Source organism: Sphaerodactylus townsendi, linkage group LG01 (genome assembly GCF_021028975.2).
Source record: "Sphaerodactylus townsendi isolate TG3544 linkage group LG01, MPM_Stown_v2.3, whole genome shotgun sequence".
NCBI classification, from domain to species: Eukaryota; Metazoa; Chordata; class Lepidosauria; order Squamata; family Sphaerodactylidae; genus Sphaerodactylus; species Sphaerodactylus townsendi.
The window spans coordinates 143,214,173-143,237,678 of NC_059425.1; the positions used below are offsets into that span (position 1 = coordinate 143,214,173).

General features: G+C 41.2%; 1 protein-coding gene across 1 annotated transcript in view; it reads left to right on the forward strand.

Moving 5' to 3' along the window:
* The window catches only part of LMBRD1 (LMBR1 domain containing 1), a 69,601-nt gene extending 46,711 nt beyond the window's left edge, over positions 1–22,890 (forward strand). The window contains exons 10-16 of the mRNA XM_048496336.1: positions 1,468–1,532; positions 2,991–3,093; positions 4,113–4,217; positions 5,631–5,780; positions 7,861–7,939; positions 22,066–22,157; positions 22,332–22,890. Of these exons, the coding sequence (XP_048352293.1) occupies positions 1,468–1,532; positions 2,991–3,093; positions 4,113–4,217; positions 5,631–5,780; positions 7,861–7,939; positions 22,066–22,157; positions 22,332–22,451 (714 nt within the window). The 3' untranslated portion in view covers positions 22,452–22,890. The remainder of the gene's footprint in view (positions 1–1,467; positions 1,533–2,990; positions 3,094–4,112; positions 4,218–5,630; positions 5,781–7,860; positions 7,940–22,065; positions 22,158–22,331) is intronic.
* The last annotated feature ends 616 nt before the right edge of the window (positions 22,891–23,506 follow it).

The window sequence follows — 23,506 nt, forward strand, 5'->3', positions numbered from 1 at the left end:
ACTGATATTCCCAGTATCCATGCATTCCAATACTGGCGTGGATTCAGATTTGGGTTTTATTTTGGAATCCAAATTTATTAGGCTCCATTATTGCCTACGGGAAAGTTATCTGGTGGTCTGTTAAAACTAGAGGTGTGAAATTTGCAGCAGAACTTCTGGTGTCTATCCACAGAAGAACCTCCAAGCTTCCAGAAGATTGGATCAGGTGGTCCAATTCTATGGGCCCCATCCATTCTCCAGTGTTTCAGATGGGCAAAAACAGCAATTCTTCTCTGGGGCAAAAGCAATGGGGCATTCCTGCAGGAATCACTGGTCAATGCCTCCCATGCCAAGAACCAACACAAGCCCAACAGAATCAAAGCAGAGCTCAGGAATCCAAGCAGAACCATAATCCAATGTGGCAAGTCCAACAAAACCAGGCCTATAGTTGAAGGCAGCAATGATATCCAACCTCCTGGCCTCCCTTTCCCCTTCCCCGCCCTCCATTCCTCTTCGTGGCCTTTTTTCTTTTTTTGTGGGTGTGTACTTATTTTAGCAGTTTTGTATTTTCTCATCAATTCATTCTCCACCTAGCTGAATTAATGTAGTAATTAAGGTGCTGGGATTTTATACGAAAACTGTTTTAAGTATTTTGGTCAAATTGTTGTAAGCTGCCCTGAGCCTGATGGGGAAAGGTGGCCTATAAGCCGAAGAAAATGTTTATTAATCTGATCAATATCAAGCCAGGGTTGCCCAGCAGAACAAAATCAAGCAGGCCTTTTGCAAAGCCAACAGAACCAATGTGTAACAGAGAAGCCCTGCAGGAGAACCCAGGGCCAATGTGGTGGTGCAAGCCCAGTGCCAAACAAGATAATCCCTGTGGTTTGTTTGTTTAGAACTAAGGGCAATCCACAGAAGTCCAGCAGAACAGTCTTAAGCACAAGGGCCCACTTTTGTAATCTCAGCCTGCCCTGCTGGGCAATCCTGCCATTTATGTGTGGGTCATATATAGATTCAGCCCCCTTGACATGATTTGAATTTACTTGACTTTCAATGCATGCCGCCATTACTTTTTAAATCAGTACTTTTTTGTATTTTTCACTGTTATATTTGGTCTGTTGAATAGATCTAACCCTGACCTGAAAAACAGTTTACAAGACCGAGTTTCTGAAATTAGTGACCAGTTGTGCCAAACGTTTTTATATGTGGACAGCAGACTTCATTTGTGTTGTCTATGGAGGTATATTTTAACTAAATAGCATGACTTTGTTGCTAATTTTAACTTCCTGATGTTGATCTGATATATTTATAGAAGTAATATTGGTAGCATTCTCTTTTTCTTGTTCTTTTCTCTGGGGAACCTAAGGCACCTGTGGTAGGAAGTGAAATAATTCGTTGCACTCCATTATATCATTGCAGCCCTTAGACAAGTAATTTTAAGAACCTTGCTTGCTTTGCTTTTAAAGATCACAATGGTTTGTCTTTTAGGTCATCTGGGGAGTGTTTTTCATCCTTGTGGCCCTGCTGTTCACAATCTCTCTCTTCTTGTCAAAGTAAGTAAGGTTCTTGTACCTAAAGTCTTGACTACATTAATTATTTATACTTGGAAAGTGAACTGTATAGCTATAGAGGTGAAGGTGTAGTGAGCCTCATGGTAAGCTGCAGTGCTGCACTTCGATCCCAATGGGAGTTAGTTTGAGGGCACTGGCTCAAGGTTGATTTAGCCTTCCATTCTTCCAAGGCTGGCAAAATGAGCTGGTAGAATAAGGTTTCAAACCACCTTATAAACAAAACCTGCCTAGTAAATGTCATGAAGCGACATCATCCCATAGGTCAGTAATGACCCGGTGCTTGCAAGGGACTACCTTTACTTTTTTTTTTTTAGATGTGAAGAAACTCCTGGTTTAACAAAAAAGTTGTTTTGCGTCAGCCTGACTCTTCTCTCCCCCGTCCCCCACCCCACTTCCGTCTGAGTGTACATGGTTGCTTAAATTTAGGACAGAACTTAGTTGAGCAAGGCCTGGACGAGTTTTGCACTATACTCATTTGGACAGGGTTGAAGCCAGTAATCCTGAATCCTTCCTATGCTGTCCTCTACCCAGCACTGTTCTTTTCCATCCCAGGAGAGGCTGATTTCCTCCTTCCCTTCACAGCCTCTTTGACCCACGTGGCTAGCAGTCAGGAATAAACTTGAGATTGATAAAGGCAGAATATAAAGAAGTAAAATAAATCAAGGAGGGTTGCTGGGGGAAGGTGAGCGTGAGTAGGTTCCATGATCCAGAAAGGATTTTCGAGGTGATCTGGAGCTCTTATTTGTTAAGCCCTCAATTAAATAAATATTAAGCCACGTAATCTCACCTGCTGAAGTTCATTAAGATCTTCATTTATATTAAAGGAAAATAGCATCAAAACGAACAAACTGATTTGGCAATCTAAAAAGCATGTTAGATGTCTGTTCCCTTTTCTAATAACTGAAGAGATGAGGCACTGTGTGTGTTGTATGTTGTTGTACCCATTGCCTTTAATTAAGTGACTTACAGTTTATAGAAAAATTGGAAACGTGTTCTAGTGACATAATGGGAATAATTCTGCCTTGTCAGAAATGTATGGGGCAATTTATGGGGCATTGATGGAAGTGTGGATGGCAACAGATCTGTGATAGAAGCTTTGAAAAAAAGGAAAGGAAAGCATGGAATACAGAAATGCTGTATTTCCATCGTTGGGATCATGTACAACTTCATCCCTGTACATCTGAGAGAGTGAAATTGAAGTTGAAGTTTAGATTGGCATAAATAAAGAATTTTGACAGTGCAAAATACTATAAAAATAAATACTTAACAGGATTTTAACAATGGAATCTTAAGAACAGTTGGCTGGGAAAAAGCCCCATCAAGTATACCTGAGTCGGATTCTGAGTAACTTTAAGAAATCACTGCAAATTTGGGGTATATTTAAAAATGCAGTAGACACTGAATTCAGGCAATAACTTCCTATTTTTCAAATTAATACAGCTTGGATAAAGCATTGCATTCAGCTGGCATAGATTCAGGATTTCTAATTTTGGGAACAAATTTGACCAATCCACTGAATATGCTTTTGCCTGTTCTACAAACTGTGAGTAAAAGATACGGGGGCTTGTAAAGATGTAGTGGATGAATCTTTATTGTAGAAAACTTTAAGGTTCTTGCATCCAAGAACTTTCAGATTTGTTTCATCAAGAGGCCGTCACTCAAGTAGGGAGCATTCTATAAAAATTCTTAAACTGTGAGATTGCTTAGCTTTTAAGATGCATGGTTGTAGCATTATCATTAGAAACCCTTGTACTCGGATTTTGCAGAATATTGCTATGATGGCGGGAAGTATATAACCAAAAAAGGACAAATGTTGAGTCAAGATATCACATCAATCTGCATTTATAAATCTCACCAGAAGCACTCTTCTATAAAATAGTAATGCAGTCAGATGAATCTGAAGTCAAAAGTGTTACAGGGAAGGATTTCAGTTAGGGATGTATTGCTAAATTAAAATTGATTTATGTAATATATTTCTGTTTTTTAAATCCACTCCTGTGACTCTTTTTCCTTACATAACTTATTAAATAAATATTTAACTAAAAAGGTTTATACTTCTTTTTTTCTAAAGGGGAAAGAGCTGTCCAAAATCTTGAACTGCATTTTGTTGTATGATGTTTGCAACCAAAATGTCTTAACTAACAGTTTGCTTGTGTAGACAGTTGTTATTGCTTCTCAGGTGCCTGGTTATTCTCTTCGCAGTTGAATTTATTTAACCTTCCTAATAGTAAATTTTATATCTTGTGTTATCACAAGAAACTTGATAAACCTGCTTTAATACACTGTAGTTCTAAAATAGTTGGATATTACTTTTATATCTTTATTTCTAGACTGATGTTTGGAAGAATTTACATTTCTACCAGAATTTGTTCAGTCTTAATCAGGGCAACATTCTGTGTTTGTATTAAGTTTTATAACCACACTTGCTCTTCATTTTTTTACCCCTTAAAACACCAAAAATGTTGTTTTACAATGCCCCATTTCATTATGGGGAAAATTGTTTTGCAAGCAGAAACACAGCCAGTTAATTCAATTTGAACTTAAACATATTTTGTCTTCTAGGTCTTCCCTCTTGATTACATCCTCATTTCTACTATTATCATGTACTTTATCTTCACTTCAATGGCAGGGATTCGAAACATGGGCATATGGTTCTTCTGGATAAGGGTAAAATTGTTGTTTTATTGATTACACCTGTATTTGTGTTTTATCTATTACACTTTTTCTATAAGGAATCTCAGTGTGTTAAGTTTTTTAAAAAAACCTGTAAATGCATGTCATTTCTTAATCAGCTCTTAATAAATGGAGAAGGCCTTTAATCCTGATGACCACGTTCAATTAAAAAAAACTTTATTCATATATCTGTGTAATAAATTGCTCTTCTATGCAAGCATCATATTAACCTGTCTTTGGCAGTACATTTCCGATTGGGTTATGTGCTTTGGAGTTAGTTTTACTTCATAGGTTCTACAGTAACACATTTAACTCTATTAAATGCAGATTTCTTTTCCTATAAAGCTTCTTTGAAGAACAGTAGCTTTTGAAAATTGACATTTTAAACACTTAAAGAAGCAAAAAATCCCTTTAAACCACCTTATCTGATTGAAATTGATTTTCACTTGTTGTTTTTTTTAAATCAGTACCTGGAGTTTTCTCTGCCGTTCCTAGAATTTGTTTTCTGTTTTTGGGATCCTTCTTGTTAGGTTCCTCTTGTTGCCTTAGCACTCACCAGCTTGTAATCCCTTCAGGCCCTCTTTCATTTGGAAACCATACCTGCTTTCCTCCTCAAAGAGTTATTAGTATTGTATTGTTTCATCCTAGCTAAAGTAGCCCATATGCCATGAGCCATTAAAATTTTGCAATATACAGATACTTTTGCTGAAGTGGAGTACATTTTTACACTGTGAATCTCTATCTTAAAACTCCATTCTACCACCACAGGTGTGCCAGAGGAAAAGGCTATCAAATTCATTGTTAGGGCATGTTGCTATATTGAGGCGAACTTTTTTTCCTGCATGTTGACCATCTTTGGCTTCACCCAAGTCTCCTGTTCCCTTAAATGACTTCATGGATCCTCTCTTCTGTCCTTTTTTTGTCAGGAACAGCCTCCCATAAAATCTGTGTAGCTTCGCTGTCCCTTCATCCACCCTATCCTGCCTACTGTTAGTGTCACATTTGGATATTTAGTGCGGTCCTCATTTCGCTCAGTCTCGCACAGTGCTCATTTCATTTTTTGCCAGAGTTCCTTCTCATGTCTTCTCTTCGTTAGCTCTCTCTCCAACTATTAATACTTGTATCCTTGCCCCAAAATGCTTACAATTTATTTTTATGTTGGGTTTATAAAGTAGCATGGACATCTGTAACACAATCCATAATAGTAATAGTGAATTTGAACTTGAACGCAAGTTAAATGTAAAGCATTAAAAAATTTACAGTGTCAAAATTAGGACTGTGTTTTTTCTTTAAAAGGAGATCCTACTATAAGTGTGTCTTTGTGAAATTCCAATGCCATTCACTTCATTTTTATATTTTTTAATCAGCAAGCCTTTATTGGCATAAAATTTTTATATTTGCTTTCAGCTGTATAAGATCAGACGGGGTAGGACACGGCCTCAAGCTCTTCTCTTTCTTTGCATGATATTATTATTGATTGTTCTTCACACCAGCTATATGATCTACAGCCTTGCTCCACAGTACGTTATGTATGGAAGCCAAAAGTACCTGATTCCGGTAAGATGTCTCATATGGGGGAACAGTGTGTTTTCCAAGTGCATTTTAAGCATGTTACCTGGAAGTAATCCCATTGTTTTCAGGTTATATGTTTGGCATGAAGATTTGTGATGCTTGTAGTGTAATGGTGAGTTTCTGACTATGATTTGGGAGACTCAGGCTAGAATTGCACTTCACCATGGAAGTTTGCTGGGTGACCTTCGGCTAGTCATACACTCTCAGTCTGACCTGCCTCACAGGATTATTGTGAGGATAAAATGGAAGAGAGCAGAGCAATGTAAACTGCTGTTAGTTGCCTGTTGGGAAGAAAGATGAGGTATAAACTAACCTCACTCAATAGACATCATTCCACCAAACATTGACCAAGCTGAGTGGTACAGCCACTTCATATAACCTAATTGGTTTGTTGAAAATTTGGACTCGGTGATCCCGTGTGGAATCTGGAACATGTGGGGAGAATCCTATGATGGACTATGTTCATGGCTTGACCTATGTTGATCATACCATTGCTCAACCTACTTTCGCTGACTTGGTGCCAGTACCGTTAATTGAGTTGAATTGCAAACTGGGGACATGCTAAAGTTATTCCACAACTTCTGCAAATTGACTAATGTTATACTGTCACAAAGCTGCAAAACCAGAATGAGTAATGGATTAATGACCTATAGCCATATTTGCTATTAATTCAGGAGTAACCCAGATCTTCTTGTAAGAAAAGCTATATTCTCTATCCTTTACAACAACAAAATACTTTAACCCCTGATTTATATTGTGTCCTATTATCGCTCCACAGGCATTAAATGTTTTATGTAGTTCTGGTGCTATTTCATTAAGGTTTTTTTAATATAGCTGCCATGTCATCAGCAAATTGGTTTATGATGTGTTTAGCAATTAAGGGTTCCAGTGAGATTATGTCTTGAAGGGGCAATAATGTTTAATCTCTACAGATTGAAAAGCCTAGAGAATCTAGCACATTGGGGTTATATACATTGAGAGAGAGCATGTTAGAAGTTTTCCCCAAAATTCATCTTATTCCGTTAATGCATCAAGAGGCATCATTCCAGTATATCACGTACTTTACATGTACCTAATGACACAATAGTAACGGACTAGTTTAGTTGGATCGTGATGGTAACCTGAATTCTCCTTGTTGAACCTATTTTGAGTTGAACCCAGTTTGGAATTAATGTATTTAAGCTGTGTGCACTTATTCTGGCAGCCAGAACAACGGAAAACAATGTCGCATCAAGATTAAGAAGGTGGTAAATTACCATAGTATGATTCTAAATGGGCAGCATCTTTTGAGTTTTAAGGAAACAGCCTAGATGGAGTATGTCTGGAATCTTGTGCAAAATTATTCTGCAGTTTTAATGCTGATTTGAACAGTTCTTTTGGTTCCCCTTGTCATGGGAATAGACTTCACAGGGTCCTGAAGCTCTTGTTCAACCATATTTTTGGCTTCTGAGACCAGGCATTGCCCATTTTAACAGTCTCTTCCCAACCAGGAAGTTACTTCTTTTTCCTTTTGTTAAAATTGAAAAGTGGAGTTTCTCAGCAAGGGAAGTTCAGAACCTTGCATTTGTCGTTGTGTTATACACACAATTCCACCTACACAACTTGAAAATACATTTAAAGTTTCTGACTGCCCTATTAACTTAAGCGTACATCTGCTGGGCTTGCTAGATCAGCCGTGATGTACCCTAGGTAAAGAAAGATGAAGCACCATGTATGAGGGTGGAAAGGTTACGGTTTAGAAAGCTTCAGGAAGTGCTGTTTATGCTACTTTGCGTCTTGAACGTTTTCTGGGTGAGACTGCCACAGGTGAAGGTTAGAAAGAAAATAGTACAGAATGTTTGCTCTCCTGATACTAAAGTACTGAACATCTGAAGTGTAATGATATCATGGTTCTTGTAACTATACGTGCAACCCAAAAAGCTTTTTTCACCAGCAAAACAGAGATCTATTTCTTTTTTATATTCGCCTATTGTGCCAAAGCTCCACAGCATAAGTCCACAGCATCTGAATTCTCTTTTTAAAACTTCAGTGTTCGTGAAATTATATTGTCTCTTCCTTTGTTTAGAATAATATGACCATTGATGGACAGTCTGCAAATGTGACAACGTCTGTGCCTAAAGTTTGTGATGCAGATGCTCCTGAAGGTAAGACGGCATCATTCTCTTCCAGTTCTGCGATGTCAACGTACAACTGTGAAATACATATCTGAAAGTTGTGGTCTGTCTCAGAATGCAACCAATTTAAAAAGTTATTAAGAACAATGTATTGTCAAAGGCTTTCACAGCTGGATTCAACTGGTAGTGGTGGCTTTTCCGGGCTGTGTGGCCGTGGTCTGGTGGATCTTGTTCCTAACGTTTCGCCTGCATCTGTGACTGGCATCTTCAGAGTGTTCAGTGGATAGTGGATACATTGTGTAACAGATTTCTCTCTGTGATACACCTCTGAAGATGCCAGCCACAGATGCAGGTGAAACATTAGGAACAAGATCCACCAGACCACGGCCACATAGCCCGGAAAACTCACTACAATAATTAAGAACAATTCTGTCCTGTTCAGCCGCATTAAACGTGCATGTCCTGCAGAAGGTCCCTTCCCCAACCTGCCCATTCTTTTTAAGGAACAAAGTGCTCACTAAATCCTCATTGTGTTGCCATGAATTTGTCTTTTCCCACACATTGATAGAAAGACTTTTAAAAATATTGTGCAGTCTTTAAATTAGATAAACAAACAAACAAACAAACAAACCGCCCTCCCCGAAGGGCTCAGGGCGGCGAACAGAACAAACAAATAGAGCACAAATAAAATCAAAGTTAAATATAGCTCTATATGCTAAAATTAACCCCATTAAAATGCAGCATCCTAATATCAAAATTAACGATGGCGACCTACTAGCAATCCCCTAAAAAGAAAAAGGGGAGGAGAAGGGAGGGGGGGAAAGGCAGGGTCCACAGATGTTATAAGAGAGGAGGGGGGGCATCAGCGGCCGGACTCCCCGAAGGCCCGGTGGAACAGCTCCGTCTTGCAGGTCCTGCGAAATTCTTTAAGATCCCTCAGGGCCCGCGTAGCTGGAGGTAGAGCGTTCCACCAGGCAGGGGCCGCATTCTGCACCAATTTTAATTTCTGAATCAGACGCAAGGGGAGGCCTGCGTAGAGCGAGTTGCAATAATCTAGCCTGGAGGTGACCGTTGCATGGATCACAGTGGCCAGGTCCGTTTGAGAGAGGAAAGGGGCCAGCCGCCAGGCCTGACGAAGATGGAAAAACGCAACCTGGGTTACATGGGCCACCTGGGTCTCCATTGAAAGAGACGAATCCAGGTGGACCCCCAGGCTACAAACGGAGGAGGCCGTTGCCAATGTAGCCCCCTCCCACACCGGCGGCTGGAAATCCCCAGCCCCTCCCTCCCGCCCCAGCCAGAGGATCTCTGTCTTAGACGGGTTCAGTTTTGCAGCAGCCTGCAACCTGCTTCCAAGCCAACCAGCAACCACTTCCAAACAATGCTGGAGAGCCACAGGAAGGCGATGACCGCCTCCCTCTCCATCAACAGAATCGAGAGCCTGGAAGTGTCATCAGCGCATTACTGATGATGGTCAGCACAAAGCTCCAGCACTAACTGAGCAAGGGGTCGCGATATAGATGTTAAATAATAGCGGGGACAGCAGCACTCCTGGGGCACACACCACACTGAAGTGGGCACCTTTGGGAGGCTTGGTCCCCACACCACACTTGCTGGGTCCGGTCCTGGAGGAACGAGGCAATCCACTGAAGGACAGTGCCCCGCACCCCAGAAGCGGCCAGGCGGTGGGTCAAAAGATCATGGTCGACCACATCAAACGCTGCAGTAAGATCTAACAACACCAGCAGCGCCGATCCGCCCCAGTCAAGTTGCATATGGAGCATGTCCATAATGGCGACAAGAACAGTCTCCATCCCATGCCCAGCACGGAAGCCGGACTGGAAGGGATCGAAGGCCGATGTGTCCTCCAGAAAGCCCTGAAGCTGCTCCAACACCACTCTCTCAATTACCTTCCCCAGAAACGAAAAGATTCAAACGGGGCGTACCGGCCAGATCTCCAGGATCTAATGATGGTCTTTTTAAGAGTGGGCGGACCACTGCCTCCTTCAACCCACCCGGAAAAACTCCTTGCTCAAGGGAGCTGTTAATGATATTCAACAGGTGGGGTCGTAGCTCCTCCCAGCAAGCTTTAATAAGCCAGGAGGGGCACGGATCCAGAGGACAGGTAGTAGGTCTAACAGCAGCCAGGACCCTGTCGACAGCGGCTTCAGAGAGCAGGGAAAACTGGGTCAAACAAACGTCAGAAGACGGCAAGGGAGCCTCCAGTTCATTTATTGTCTCTAAGGTGGAGGGAAGGTCCTGGCGGAGCGACACGACTTTATCCGCAAAAAAGCTCATAAATGCCTCACAGCTAATAGCCAATTGATGATTTGTAGAGCCCTCAGACAAATGAGGATTGAGCTGATCGAAGAATAATGCGAAATAATTGTGCTGGGCGGGAGCTAGCAGATGCGAGAGAGGAGGAGAAGAACGTCCTCTTCGCCTCCTTCGTCGCCATCTCATAGGCCTTCATAAACGTCCTATAAGATGTTCGCGTGGCCTCGTCACGAGATTTCCTCCACACTCACTCTAGCCGTCTGAGCTCCCGTTTCATATGGCGTAGCTCCTCAATGTACCAAGGAGCACCTTGTGGATAGTCCTGGTTTGCTTGTATTGTGGCACATAGAATTCCCAACCTTAATAGAAAATGCTTACGTATTCTAGGTAGTAATTTGATAAAAGGTCATGTGTAGACAAATCTGCAAAATGTAACTTTATGCACCCAAAGCTGCAATCCTCAGAATGCATTCCCATTAATGGGAAAACTTTTAAATACATGTGCATATATTGGGGCTGGTTAAGTGAAAGTAACACGTGTATCGTATGCGTATCTTATCTGTGTGTCTTGGAACAGAAATGAGCACTGGCAGTTTGATAATTTGATACACTTTTTCAATTTTGCTTCTGTCTTTTGAGAGGGGATACGGTGTTACTGAAATGAAGCCCTTAATCCAGTATCTTACCTGCTAATTGTGTGATAAATGTGTAATAAATTTTCTATAGAACTAGAATGTTTTTCTTAAACTCTCATTGTGCTTGGCAAAATATATATTTTATCAATCACTCTGCTGCCATTACATGTTCTATAGACGTGAGCTTATGTTGACCCGCTTGGCTGTAATGGTACTGTACTGGAAATAAAAGTATTTCTGATGGTTTTGCTCTTGAGATCTATTTCTTTTAGTACCATTAGAAGAGGGAAGTCTGAATTAGAGATGTTGTTATGGAAACTAAGTATTGAGACATAACTTCCATATTGCTAGAATATTACATTTAATATAGAATGCTGTTCACAGATCTGAGTATTTTGTTTTAAGGGCACAATTGTTTACTTTTTTTAGAAGAACTAAGGCATATTTTTAGTACTAATGGCTGCATTTAATTTTTAGTTTTTCTTCTACCGAATACATGGAAGATGTACATTTACTGCTTATATACCAGCAATATACCTATAGTTCGGAACAGATGCGCCAGGCCATGATAAAATAACTGACCCAAAGCAAGCAGCATAGTAAATGTAAGGCAATAGAGCAAACAAGGTTGTCACCTTAGGCAGAATAGAATGCATGTCTATCTGTGTAAGTAATCTGGGGTGACAAACTTTAATGCTTAAAGCTTCCTCTAGAAAGGTTAATTGTTCCCACTAGAATGTATTAAACATAGTCCTAAGGGCCATTTCAAATATTACGTATTTTCTGCACTGAGCACACGGTCATATAAGTCAAAGCAGGAACAATGCTATTCTGACTTCTCATGACTATTTCACTGTGCCTACACGCTCCAAGATGTGGCAGTTGCTGAAGGAAAAGTGTAACATTTAAGGCAGCTCTAAAGTCCCTGCAGGAATAGTTTGTTACGACACATGAAAATGAAACAGTAGTCTTGAGAATTTATTTCCCTCTAAAATCAAATTGAAGCTGAACTTAAATCCCCATAAACTACGCTTTTTGGGGGGGAAAGTTAATTCTAGTATAGTTCTGGCTCCTCCTCAACTAGTTCTATTTGTTACTAAGGAAGCTACAATCGACTTTTAATCCGTTGTTCTGTTACTTTCCATCATCTGCTGTGAAGCTTTGTGTCTGCATCCTCAAGTATTTGAACAGTTTAAAGACCTGACTATTTTTAATTCCTACCCTTGACTACCAGTTGTAGACCATTTTTTAAAACATTTTTAAACATTTTTAAAAACATAACAACTTGTGCTTGTTCTAGGGGGAATGTGTATTTTGTTTCACACTCCTGCATTTAGAAATTATTTTTAGAAACCTAAAAACGCCCCCTAAAATAGCAGTACGAGTGTAAAATGCATGAATAGGGAGCTCCTCCCCCATGGTGTCCTTACTGGAGTTCTAATTAGTCGGCTAGAATACAAAATATTCTCCGTGTTTAATTTAAAATGTCCTTATTAACTGGGAAGTTGTAGAGATCTTTCCCCCTTTTGTCAGGACAGACTACAAGAGGAGGGTTTTTAGTTCCATTCTACCAGACAATTCCTCCCAAGTCCCTAACTCAAGAGTACTGATGGAGGCTGTGTCCTAAGAAAGTCATGCTAATGGTAACCTGGCAGAGTGATGGTAAATGTTAACTAAGCCCACAGATGTCATATTTCTGTCCTAACCAGTACTTGCTTGCTGTGGTTACAGTACTGGGCTGACTTGCGGGGCATTCCCCAAGAAATGAACCTTTTTCTATTTTAATTGTTTTTCTCTAGAAATCTCTACCTGCAGAGGATTGCAAAGCCTCCTCACTGCTGTTATGCGGTGTCAGGTCTCTTCCAGCTATGGTGATCTTATAAACTAATCACCTCCAACGCATCCTATTGTCAAAAGCCTTGTTCATATCTTGTAAACTAAAGGCCATTTCTTTATTGAATCCGTCTTATTGGGTCTATCTTTTATCTACTGCCTTCAACTTTTCCTAGCATTATTATCTTTTCCAGTCATGTGACCAAAGTACAATAGCCGTAGTTCAGTCATTTTAACTTCTTGGGAGGATTTGCTGGATGCATTTCTAGACAGCTAGATAGGGATTTCAGTTGTGTTCACTTTTTCCTTTATTTCTCTCTTAATTGTTTCCCCTAATTAAAGGGTACCCCTGGTGTTTCAAGATAAAATCCAAACCAAATTTGTTTAGAGAATGTCCCCATTCATAAAAAACTAGCATTGGTGATAGTCATAACAGTTTTTAAAAGGGTAATTTCATTTTTTCACAAGAACACAACTAATTTGTAATTAGGTTTGATTGCACTATCAATCATTAAAGTCTTCTTCGTTCAACTGAACTGAACAATTTTGTGAGAGCAGCCTTTAAAAAAATTACTTTCTAATGAATTAAGTACTTTAAAAATAACTTCATAGGAACATGGCTAATCAGATGCCCAGTATGATATGGGAGGGGAAGGGAAAACCATCTTTTGTAACTTTTATAGACAGCTAAAGTTGATTTTGTGTGTCTAGAACAACATGCACGTTAGGTGCAATCCTCTACTGACTTCTGCAGACTAAGTTCACTGAAATCAGTAGGCTTAGACTGAAGTAGCTGCATTGGATGGCAGTGTTTTCGTTAAAGGGCCTTTCTGTGTGTGATGCATGTGCAGTAACACTAGGCTATTCCCCCTCCCCTCTTTGTCTGTTTAATTATATGTCCATTTGATGCAGTCCTTCAGTTCTTCAGTGTCAAAAGATCAGATAGTGTATTTGTTACATACAGATACAGAGCCACGAATTGGATCGTTTTATTGCATTTTGTCCTCCAAATGCGTCTTCTGTGAAGGAACTTAAAATACTGTAATTGTAGCAATGAGGTGTTGTCATATTCCATTAGAACATTTCTTGAAGGTCATGCAGGTCGAAAATAACCTGCTATAATTTGTTTAGTCAGTTGACTGTAAAGAGCCATCTGTAGGACTTTTAGTTGCTCTTTAATTCAGGTGAGCAGCTGGAGGGGTTGCAGATGGTACTGGAAAATATGCTGTCCTGATATACAGATAAAATATTTTATTTCCTCTCCTAATATAGAGTGTAGTGGATTAGTCATGAGGTAATCTGTTTCGCAGCCAAGTTGATCTAAACTTATAGTTGGCCATGCTGCTTTCTTTTCTTTCTTATCTGTATAATGTAGCTGAACCAATTTTAGACTTGAGCACAGTTGAGCCTCGATAGTTCTGTGGCATGAATGATCAAGACCTTTTTCTTATTAGCGTACATAAAATAACTGCAAGGCCATTATCAAATGAAAAGTGTGGTGTTTTGAACGATGCCCGAGAAATTTCATGTTTGATAAGCGGCCAGTTAACTGGAACTATCTTGGGAAAAATGTATAATGAGGCCAGAGGATAGCTGGGTGAAGAGTCCAGCATATCCTCAGAATTAGCCTGGACATCCACAGCAGAATTGCAAATCTACCTCCTTTCTCTTTTCATTGAGGGAAGACAAATTGACAGCACAAGGCCAGTTGCTACAACAGCTGGTTATAAGAAACACAAAAATTACTTGATGTGGAGATTGTCGCTGAAGGGGACTTTATTCAAATGGATCTCAGTGAGCAACTGCTCTGTGTGGCATAGCCAAGGAAAAAGTATGCTGAAGTGTTTGGAGTTATCCAGTCTTTTCTGCACATCTAATTGGGCCCTTGAATTAGACCTAATTGGGATAGATTCCCAAATACTTTCTGTAGTGATTGCCACAATAAATCATTCTTGTACTGTTTCTTGCATAGAAAGTTAGGTGAAACACTGGAATGGTTGAAACTGTTTAGAGTAATATAGTATATATGAGATAGCATTAATCTTGCAGTCTAAGAACTGTCTTAGCAGAGAAACCTGAATTGTATTTAAAACCCTCAGTTAACGATCCTCTCTGGCATTTCAGTGTTTCAGAAGAACAACATTTGACTTACAAAGTCTTTTGAGAAGAAAAATACCAGTATGCATTTTGATTTCAGAATGTCTCTGCAGAGTATTCAATATCACCTCACTGTGAAAATGTCTTTAGCAGAGTCCTTTTCTAGATTGATTCTCTGTTTCTCTCTAACCTTAAAGAAACCATTGTGCCCGCTTTATTCCCTTGAGTTTTCTTTTATTCTTATTTAGTTACTTATTTAAAACATTTTATGCCACATTTCTGACCAGTCAGGATCCACAAGGCGGTAAACATAAAAACATATTTTAAAATTAAAATATTTAAAATTATAGCAGTCAATTAAAAATGCAGAAACACTCTACAGAACTTTTCAGTTTCTTCATCTAAACTTTGGCTAGAATTTTCCTCCACCTTCTCTAGATTTTTGGCAAGGTACCTGACCTGGTAGACAAAGGTTTGAATCCAGTGAACTGAACTTCATGCAATATTCTTTTCTGCATACCCTACTCCTTAAGTTGGGGATATTTTAAGAGTGGGATTCAATACAGGGGGATGCAGCTGAAAGGGAAATTAGCGGACATTACCCCCTTCCTGTTTGCATTCTCTTTTTCATGGGTAGAACACTAGTTTATGTGGCTGATTCTTCTTGCTGAAAGTTCCCCATATTACATCTCAATTTGTTCTCTGATCTTCTGAACACTTTGAGGAGGGCAGGAGATAACAGGGTGAATGAAGGAAGGTCTATTCTACCAAGTGATTTTCAGTCACTGTTCAATGGCTCTGATGCATAGATCCCCCATCCTTCTTCCACCCTTTTTGAGGCTTTTTTAAATTTTGTACCATAGTTCTTGAGAAATCTGTCACCATCTCTTACATACACAGTTGTTTGGGCTATTGTCCTAAATACAACTTTTAGTAAAAGATTTGATTTAAACACAGCTCTGGGAGGGAGGAATTGTGGAAATCTAAATAACAAAGTATGTCCTAGAATATTGTGTTCAGTGATGAGTTTAGGTTGTCCACCTGAGGAGGGGAGGAAGTAATCCGTGGGTGCAGAATGAGACACACAAAAACCCATTGTGTGGGTAAAATTTGGCCACAGCCATTTATTGGTGTGCTAGCAAAAGGAAGCAGAAGTGCAGCATAGGGGGCAGATCCAGCACTCGGCAGCACATCTGCTGTCCCCCAGTAATAATTTTCCCCGGGCCCAATGCATGGAGGAAGACACCAATGCCCGGAGCAGCAAGTTAGTGGGAGCCATCTGGGTGCTGGCCTCTGGATGAACTCCACTTGCTGCCAGGGGTCATGAGCCACCAGCAGCCCCCACCTGGGCATGTGGTTCACAGGCTTGCTCCACCCCCAGGCCTCCAAATGGGGAGGGCTGGCCCGCAGACTCCTCCTCTCCTGAACGGATCAGTCCCCATACACAACCCACTAAAGAGTGAGACTACCTCGTTCCCACCAAAGCTTTCTAAGCCAACAGCCAATCACACAAAGCAGATCTGATGCTGTGCAGCCAAAAGTCCATACCCCATTCCGACAGATGGATGCTGTCATTCTGATACAGTGCTGGAAGACAAAACGAAATGTCTAGGTGGGTGACGCACCTGCCCCCTCTGCCAGAGATTTTATTTTATTTTCATATTTATACCCCACCCTCCCCATAAGGGCTCAGGGTGGCAAACAACCACAAAATAAACCATAATAAACAACAATAAAACAGCATCATAATAAAATAATAAAATCAATTTTGATGGCAAATTTATCCCCCCCACTGAAGACCAAGCATGATGGTAGTCAATAGTCAGGTTGATTGGCCGGGTGGAAATGCCTGGTGGAATAGCTCTGTCTTACCGGCCCTGTGGAACTCACCCAGGTCCTGCAGGGCCCTGATCTAATTGTGGAGCTTATTCCACCAGGTAGGGGCCTCACTGGCCCTCGTGGAGGCCAGCTAAGCCTCCTTCGGGCCAGGGATCTCCAGTATGTTCCCCTCCAATGAGCGAAGGGGCCTAATGGGGCAGTACAGGGAGAGGTGGTCCCATAGGTATGTAGGTCCAAGACCACTCACATCCTTAAAGGCTAACACCAACTCTTTGCATATGGTCTGGAACTTGATTAGCAGCCAATGAAGATGGTACAAAACAGGCACAATCTGGGCTCCACTAGGCTCCAGAAAGGAGCCTGGCTGCTGTGTGCTGAACAAGTTTTAATTTCCAAGTCACGGACAAAGGAAGGCCAGCATAGAGAGAGTTACAATAATCCACTCTAGAGGTGACTGTTACATGGATTTCTGTGGCCAGATCGGAGTGGAAGAGGTATGGTGCTAGTTGCCATGCCTGACGCAGATGATAAAACACCACCTGGATAGTTTTGGCAATCTGGGCCTCTAGTGACAAAACTGACTCCAGGGTCACCGCCAGACTTTTGACCGATTAGGCCAATTGCAAGGCCTCGCCATCAAGCATAGGCAGGCAAAAGTCAACCGGCCTCTCCCCGACTCACCCACAGCACAAAGCATTCCACTGTCTTCTTATTGGTCCTGCATCTGGCCAGGTCCACTTTCTCCAGGGGCAATGCCCCATGCCATACTTGATGCTCCAGTAGGTTTGACCAGAAAATAGTAGTCCCTGACAACCAGCGTGTCATAAATTCCAACACCATGTGGCAAGCCAGAAACATGCTCTTTTCTGCAGGCAGATCATTCTCTGCCTTCATGGCTGCTGAGGTCAAGGGCTCTCCCCCAACCAGAAGATGCATACTTGGCAGCCCAATGGACAGTGCTGTGGCTGACGATCCAGACTGAAAGACAAGAAACATTAGTTCTCAAGCCAGAGGCGAACATATCCCTTGTATGCCAGGGAGCGCCAGCACCCAATGGTGTGGATCTGCACCTTGGGCAAACCCAGGTGTGCTGCAGTGGTAGCGACACCAATATAGAAAAAGTGGGGGCCAAACTCTGATGCTGGGAGCCCCATGTGGCCAAAACTAAGTCTGAAGGATGCTGGTACATTGGAAACGTGATAAGCACGTGCTGTCAGAATGTATAAGGAAGGGGTCCTGGGTCAGTGGCCGGATGGAAAGGTAGTTGGCTGTGTCTCTGACTGGACAGGGCACTCCTGAAAGGGAAGCCCCAAGGGCCACCGTGATCTCACATGCATGCTAATCAGTCTTGGACTGGCGAAATCAGAGGTGCACCTCAAAGCCACCCACCCATAGGTCTGACAGCACGAGGGCCCTGCCACTATGGTCATCCTGAAATGTGGGCACCAGTTCGCTGCAGCAAAAAGTCCTGAAGAGGGCAAAGGAAAAGGCTGTCCAGAACAGCTTTAATTCAAACTGGGAGGAGCAGATACTCGACAGCTGGCTGGACAGGCTCGCCAAAATGACTAGGGTAATGGACCTGCAGTTGTCATGGGGATGCGGTGTTAAGCAGGTCCACCCTTTAATAGCTGTCCTAGAAAAGAGTGACATGGATCAGCTATATCCAATGCCTTGCAATAAAACAAAATGGTAGTTAGGTGCATGCGCAAGGTCTTGGAGCCCCAGCTTTAACACTCAAAGTTGTGCAAGGTAGTGAAGGACCACCCACTCTATGAAGGGGGTGAAAATGTGAGGGGCAGGGGGGGCTGAGAAGGCCAGGAAGGCAGACACAGGCCATTGGTATTCCTGCCATTTTGCAGGGGCCAGGAACCCAAGAACTCCCAGGATTATTAGGTGCTGCCAAGACTCCACAGGTCCAGCAGAAACATGTCGGGGTTGAGGTCTCAAGTTGGGGGCCTGGGCTCTCTTCCTGGAAGTGAGACAAGGCATCCACAATGCCACTATCAGTGCCTGGAATATACTTACCTGAGAAAGAGGTGTTATGAACCAAGTATATAACAAAGGGCCAAACTAAACACATGACCCGCTCAGAGCAGAACGTTTGGCGATTAATAACCCTGACAACTTCCTGGTTGTTGCACCAAAAGAGAATTAGCTTGTCCTTAAATAGGTCACACAACACAAATAAACTGCAACCAGGACAGGGAAAACCTCCAGGAAAGTGAGGTCCCACAGTAAACCAGAGCCCTCCCAGCTACTGGGCCATCGTTGTACACACCATCGCCCCTTAAACATGCCAAAACCCAGACTGACAGAGGTGTCAGAGTGCACCTGGAAGGCCTCCCCAGGGTTGAGCAGCGTCTGCCAACGCGAAGCACCATGGTAATGGTTGAGGAATTCCAGCCATACAGCCAAATCCAACTTTAAACCATTGCCCGCTCTGATGAAATGGTGTGGGGAGGAGGCCCCTGAGGTGGCCCTGGACAATCACACACAGAATGCACAGCCAGGTGCCACAACCCTGGAGGCAAAGTTAAGGTGCCTGAGGACCACTTGCAACTCCCAAACAGTGCATTTTCTCTTACCCAAGAGGTCCTGGAGGAGCGAACATAGGGTATCCAACTTATCCCTTGACAGGCAAGAAGTGCCCTGAATGGTAACCAACAAAACATCCAGGTCAACCAATTGAGTGGTGGCGCCCACCATCTTTTCTCCTGCCAGTGGCACCCACAGTTCTTTGGCAAGGGCCTGGAAGATAGCCAACCTGGTATGGCAGGTGCCAGACACCGCTGGGCCCATGAAAAGGAAATAATCCAGGTAGTGTGTGACATGGGGGCTGGCTATGCATCTTTTTACCACCCATTCGAGGAAGGAATTGAATGCCTCGAAGGCAGCACAGAAGAGGTGTGGGATGGCCCGACTTGCCCATATAAGGTCACGGCCCTGCCTTCTCCAGGCATGTCACTCAGTCACACTGGCACTTTGGGCTGGATGCTGGCACTGAGCCTGCCCCTCTCCCTGCCCCACCCCACCCCCGGCAGCAACAGCAGGCAAGGTAAATCTCAGCCGTCCTTTCCCAGAATATGATTCATCACTATTGAAAATGTTCTGCATTCCTGTGACAGCTGTTCCAGATGTCATGTTTCTCTTTGGTTTCATGTTGTTAAATAGAATTCAGTGCAGATCGTCAAGCTGACTTGGTTGTTGCATGATTGGTGGGGGTGGTACTAGGTTGAAGTTCCCCTGCTTAATGTGACAGTGTGCAGCTCAGAATTCCAAGATTCAGCAGGAATAAATACTTGGAACAGCAAACAGTTGTCACTCAAGGTACTCTGTGATAACATCAGTCTGTTACATGAAAACTCCTTCAAAGCCCCTGTAAAGCATCAAAGAAAATAATAGCCGAGGAAGCATACACTATGGCTGTCAAGCTGGAAGTGTGAAAGAGCCTTGCTGGATCAAACCAGTGGGTCCATGTAGTCCAGCAGCCCGTCTCTCATGGCGGCCAACTAGTTACCCTGGAGGGCCAATCACAGGACATAGAGGTCAAAGCTTCCCCAACGTTGCCTCGTGACATTAGTATTTAGCAGTTTCCTTCCTCTGCAAGTGCAAGTTCCCTATATGGCTAGGTTCCGTTGATGAACCCCTCTCTGAATTCAACTGCCTTTTAATGCCATCTGTGTTAGTGGTCATAACTAATTCGTATGTCCACTGACCTTGAATTCCACAACTTAGTAACATGTGAACAGTTACTTCCTTTTTTCCTGCACTGAATCTGTTGCCCATCAACTTCATTTGCTGTCCTGAGTTGTTGTGTTATGGGAGAGGGAGAAAAATTGTCTACATTTTCTACGTTAAGCTTAATTTTATAAATCTATCATGTTCTCTTTAGTCTTTTTTTAAACTGAAGAGCCTAAACTTTTTAAACTTATTTTCATGGGAAAGGTTCTTCAGCCCTCTTAATCACCTTGGTTACCTTCTTCTGCCCTAGTATCTTTTTAAAGACATGGTGACCTGAATGTGATACTGTATTCTAATTAAGGATGTACCACAGATCTCTTCAAGGGCATTACAACAGTGGCTGTTTCTCTTCAATTCCTTTCCTAATCATCCCCAGCAGTAGCCTCAGTTTGATCCAGTTTTTCAGTTACTGTTCCCCAAAATTCCAGGTCTAGTGTTGATATTTGTTGTGTCTCCTCAGTAAAGAAAGAAACTTATTCCGTTTCTCTGCCACTTTCCCATCTTTCTTAAGCAATCCTTTTGTTCCTTTGTCATTCAAGGGCCTAACTGATTCTTTGGCTGGTTTCCCCCTCTGATATATTTGAAAAATGCTTATTATCAACGAACTCATTTTCTCTCTCTCTCTCTCTCTCTCTCTCTCTCACTCACTCACTCACACTCACCTTATTGTAAAAGTGACCTATTCAGTAGCATCTCTTCTTGTAGGGTCCTGCTCAGACTCCCACCTTTGGCTGTGGTAGCAAAGTGAGACTTGAAGGCTTCTGAAGACAAGAAGCCTTCCACTCTCTGTGAGGTGGGGATGGAAAGGAATAGAACTTTTTGAACAGCAGTAAATTGCATGAATTCATGCCTACTGCAAAAAAAGATGTTTGTTTGTGTTATCCAAAACAGCCACAGACTGTGCAAGTGTGACATAAACTGTTTTTGACAAAGTTTTTGGCATAATTTGGGAGCTAACCCACAAAATAGGATAGTCACTTCAGGATATTATTGGGAGAAAAAAGCAGGCAATGCTATAAATTGAACAGTAAAATATGTTTTTAAATTTTACCTCCTACGGAATTATTTATAAAGGGAAACAAATGTACACTCTTTTATTTCAGTAGCTATGGAGAATTTTTTTTTAAAATCTCAGTTATCTGTAAATGAAGTATTAACTCATCCTGGAGGACTAAGAAAGTAGAACCAGTGAAGTCAGTTGGCTCTACTTAATGTTACCCTCCTAAACTAAATGGCAGAAGAGCAAAATCTGTCTGTAAGATACGGCTTGGTATTACTACAATCTGCCTACAATGTCAAATTATAAATTCTGAATTATCTTCCTGGTGGAAAGGGAGAACAAATTCCTTATTGACATACAATGTAAACTTCAGACACAAAAATGCTCGATCGAATACCTTGAAATGATAAGTGAAATAAATGTAAAATGTAATTGTTCAAACAGAAATACTATGTTTTATATACTAATTAGTAAGAATAAGGGCACTTTTTAGTTTTAAGTAGAGAAATAATGTGTTTGCTCTTGATCTTACCAAGATTATGCAGTAGCAAGCAATTTCTTGTAAATCTGGAAGTAAATTTCCTAGCAATAACTAGCTAGTGGTACAGTCTTAATGTTTCTTATAAGGGAAAATAAATATGTTTTGAGTTGTTGGGATATTTAAAAAATTGTATCCACCCAATAAAATGAGGAGTTATTTTGCATTTTAACCTTAAACTGTCCTTTTCTTTCAGGCCAGTGTATTATTACTCGGACTTATCTTTTCCTTCACAAATTTTGGTTCTTCAGTGCTGCATATTACTTTGGCAATTGGGCTTTTATTGCAGTAAGTAATCTTATTTTGGCAGTCCTTATGATCCTGAACAGGGTTTTTTTTAACATAATTGCAATTATCATATAATTTGCATCACTGCAAGTGCTTTCCCACTCTAAATCTGTTACCTCCATATTCATCACCGCTTATCAAAAATAACAGATTATACTGATTTTAAATTTACAGGTCTTCTTAATTGGATTAATTGTGTCATGCTGCAAAGGAAAAAAATCTGTCATTGAAGGTGATGTGGATGAAGATGATTCAGATATAAGTGATGATGAACCCTCTCTCTATTATGGTTGACAGTCCTGAGTCCTGAAGAGTAACACATGCCATTTAAAACTGTGAAAATGCCATTTTCATTTGGACCTTTGATCTTCCCTTGAAAAAAGATCATGTTTGCCAATGTTAAAAGGGGGACAATTGATGTAAAACGGGATTGGAAGTTGGGATCTCTGAGATCATTATTGTATTATAGTTAAACTAATGTGTACATAAATAATCCCAAGAGCAGATTTTATAAAGGAATGATTAAAACTACTATTTTTGAGTATATGCTCTAATATTGTGATTTGTCATTTAATTTAGTTGTCTTTCTGTTGCAAGCTTCAGTTTTTTGGTTGATAATGTTGAAATGATGCAGTGAATCTTAAATTTATTAAAATGCCATTGCCTGTTGATATAAGAGTTAACGTCTGCAACATACATTATCGTAACTTTAATAAAGTTTAGTTGTCCAGAATTGTTGAATTGGTTGATTTCAGTTCTTAATTACATTACACTGGGCCAGTTCAAAATGTCTTGATTTATGGTGAGACTGGGTCCAGGCCTTGAGCTGACATGCTGTCCCGATTCTCTGTTTACCCATTGATACTAATTATACTGGGAAATCTCTACAAATCTCCCCTAGTTCTATCATGTGGGATATTTATATAGCCAGACTAGCTAGATCTTGTATTCAAACAAGGGGATTTCCTAGTGTAGCCTCTGCACTTTAGGAGGGGGGTGGTGCGTGTAGGCCATCTCTAAATAGTACTGCTCCTCCCCGATACGTGGTCACATTTGGATAGAGCAACATGGGTTCTTCCTGTCCTGTGTACATTCTTTAACAGTTTATCTCTGTCAGCCAAGCAATACAAAACAGCCACAACTTCATTCTACTTGTAATTTGGGATCTGCCATATTTTATATATATTTTTTAAAAAATTATGTTCTGTATTAATCACCAAGGTTAGTTTCTCATCTTACAATAACACATTTTGAAGTGATTTTAAACTATCATCAGCGCATTGTCGTTTTCATGAGTTATAGCTAACTACAAAGCATAAACAATTAAATTGTGCATGGAAGTAGTTTCT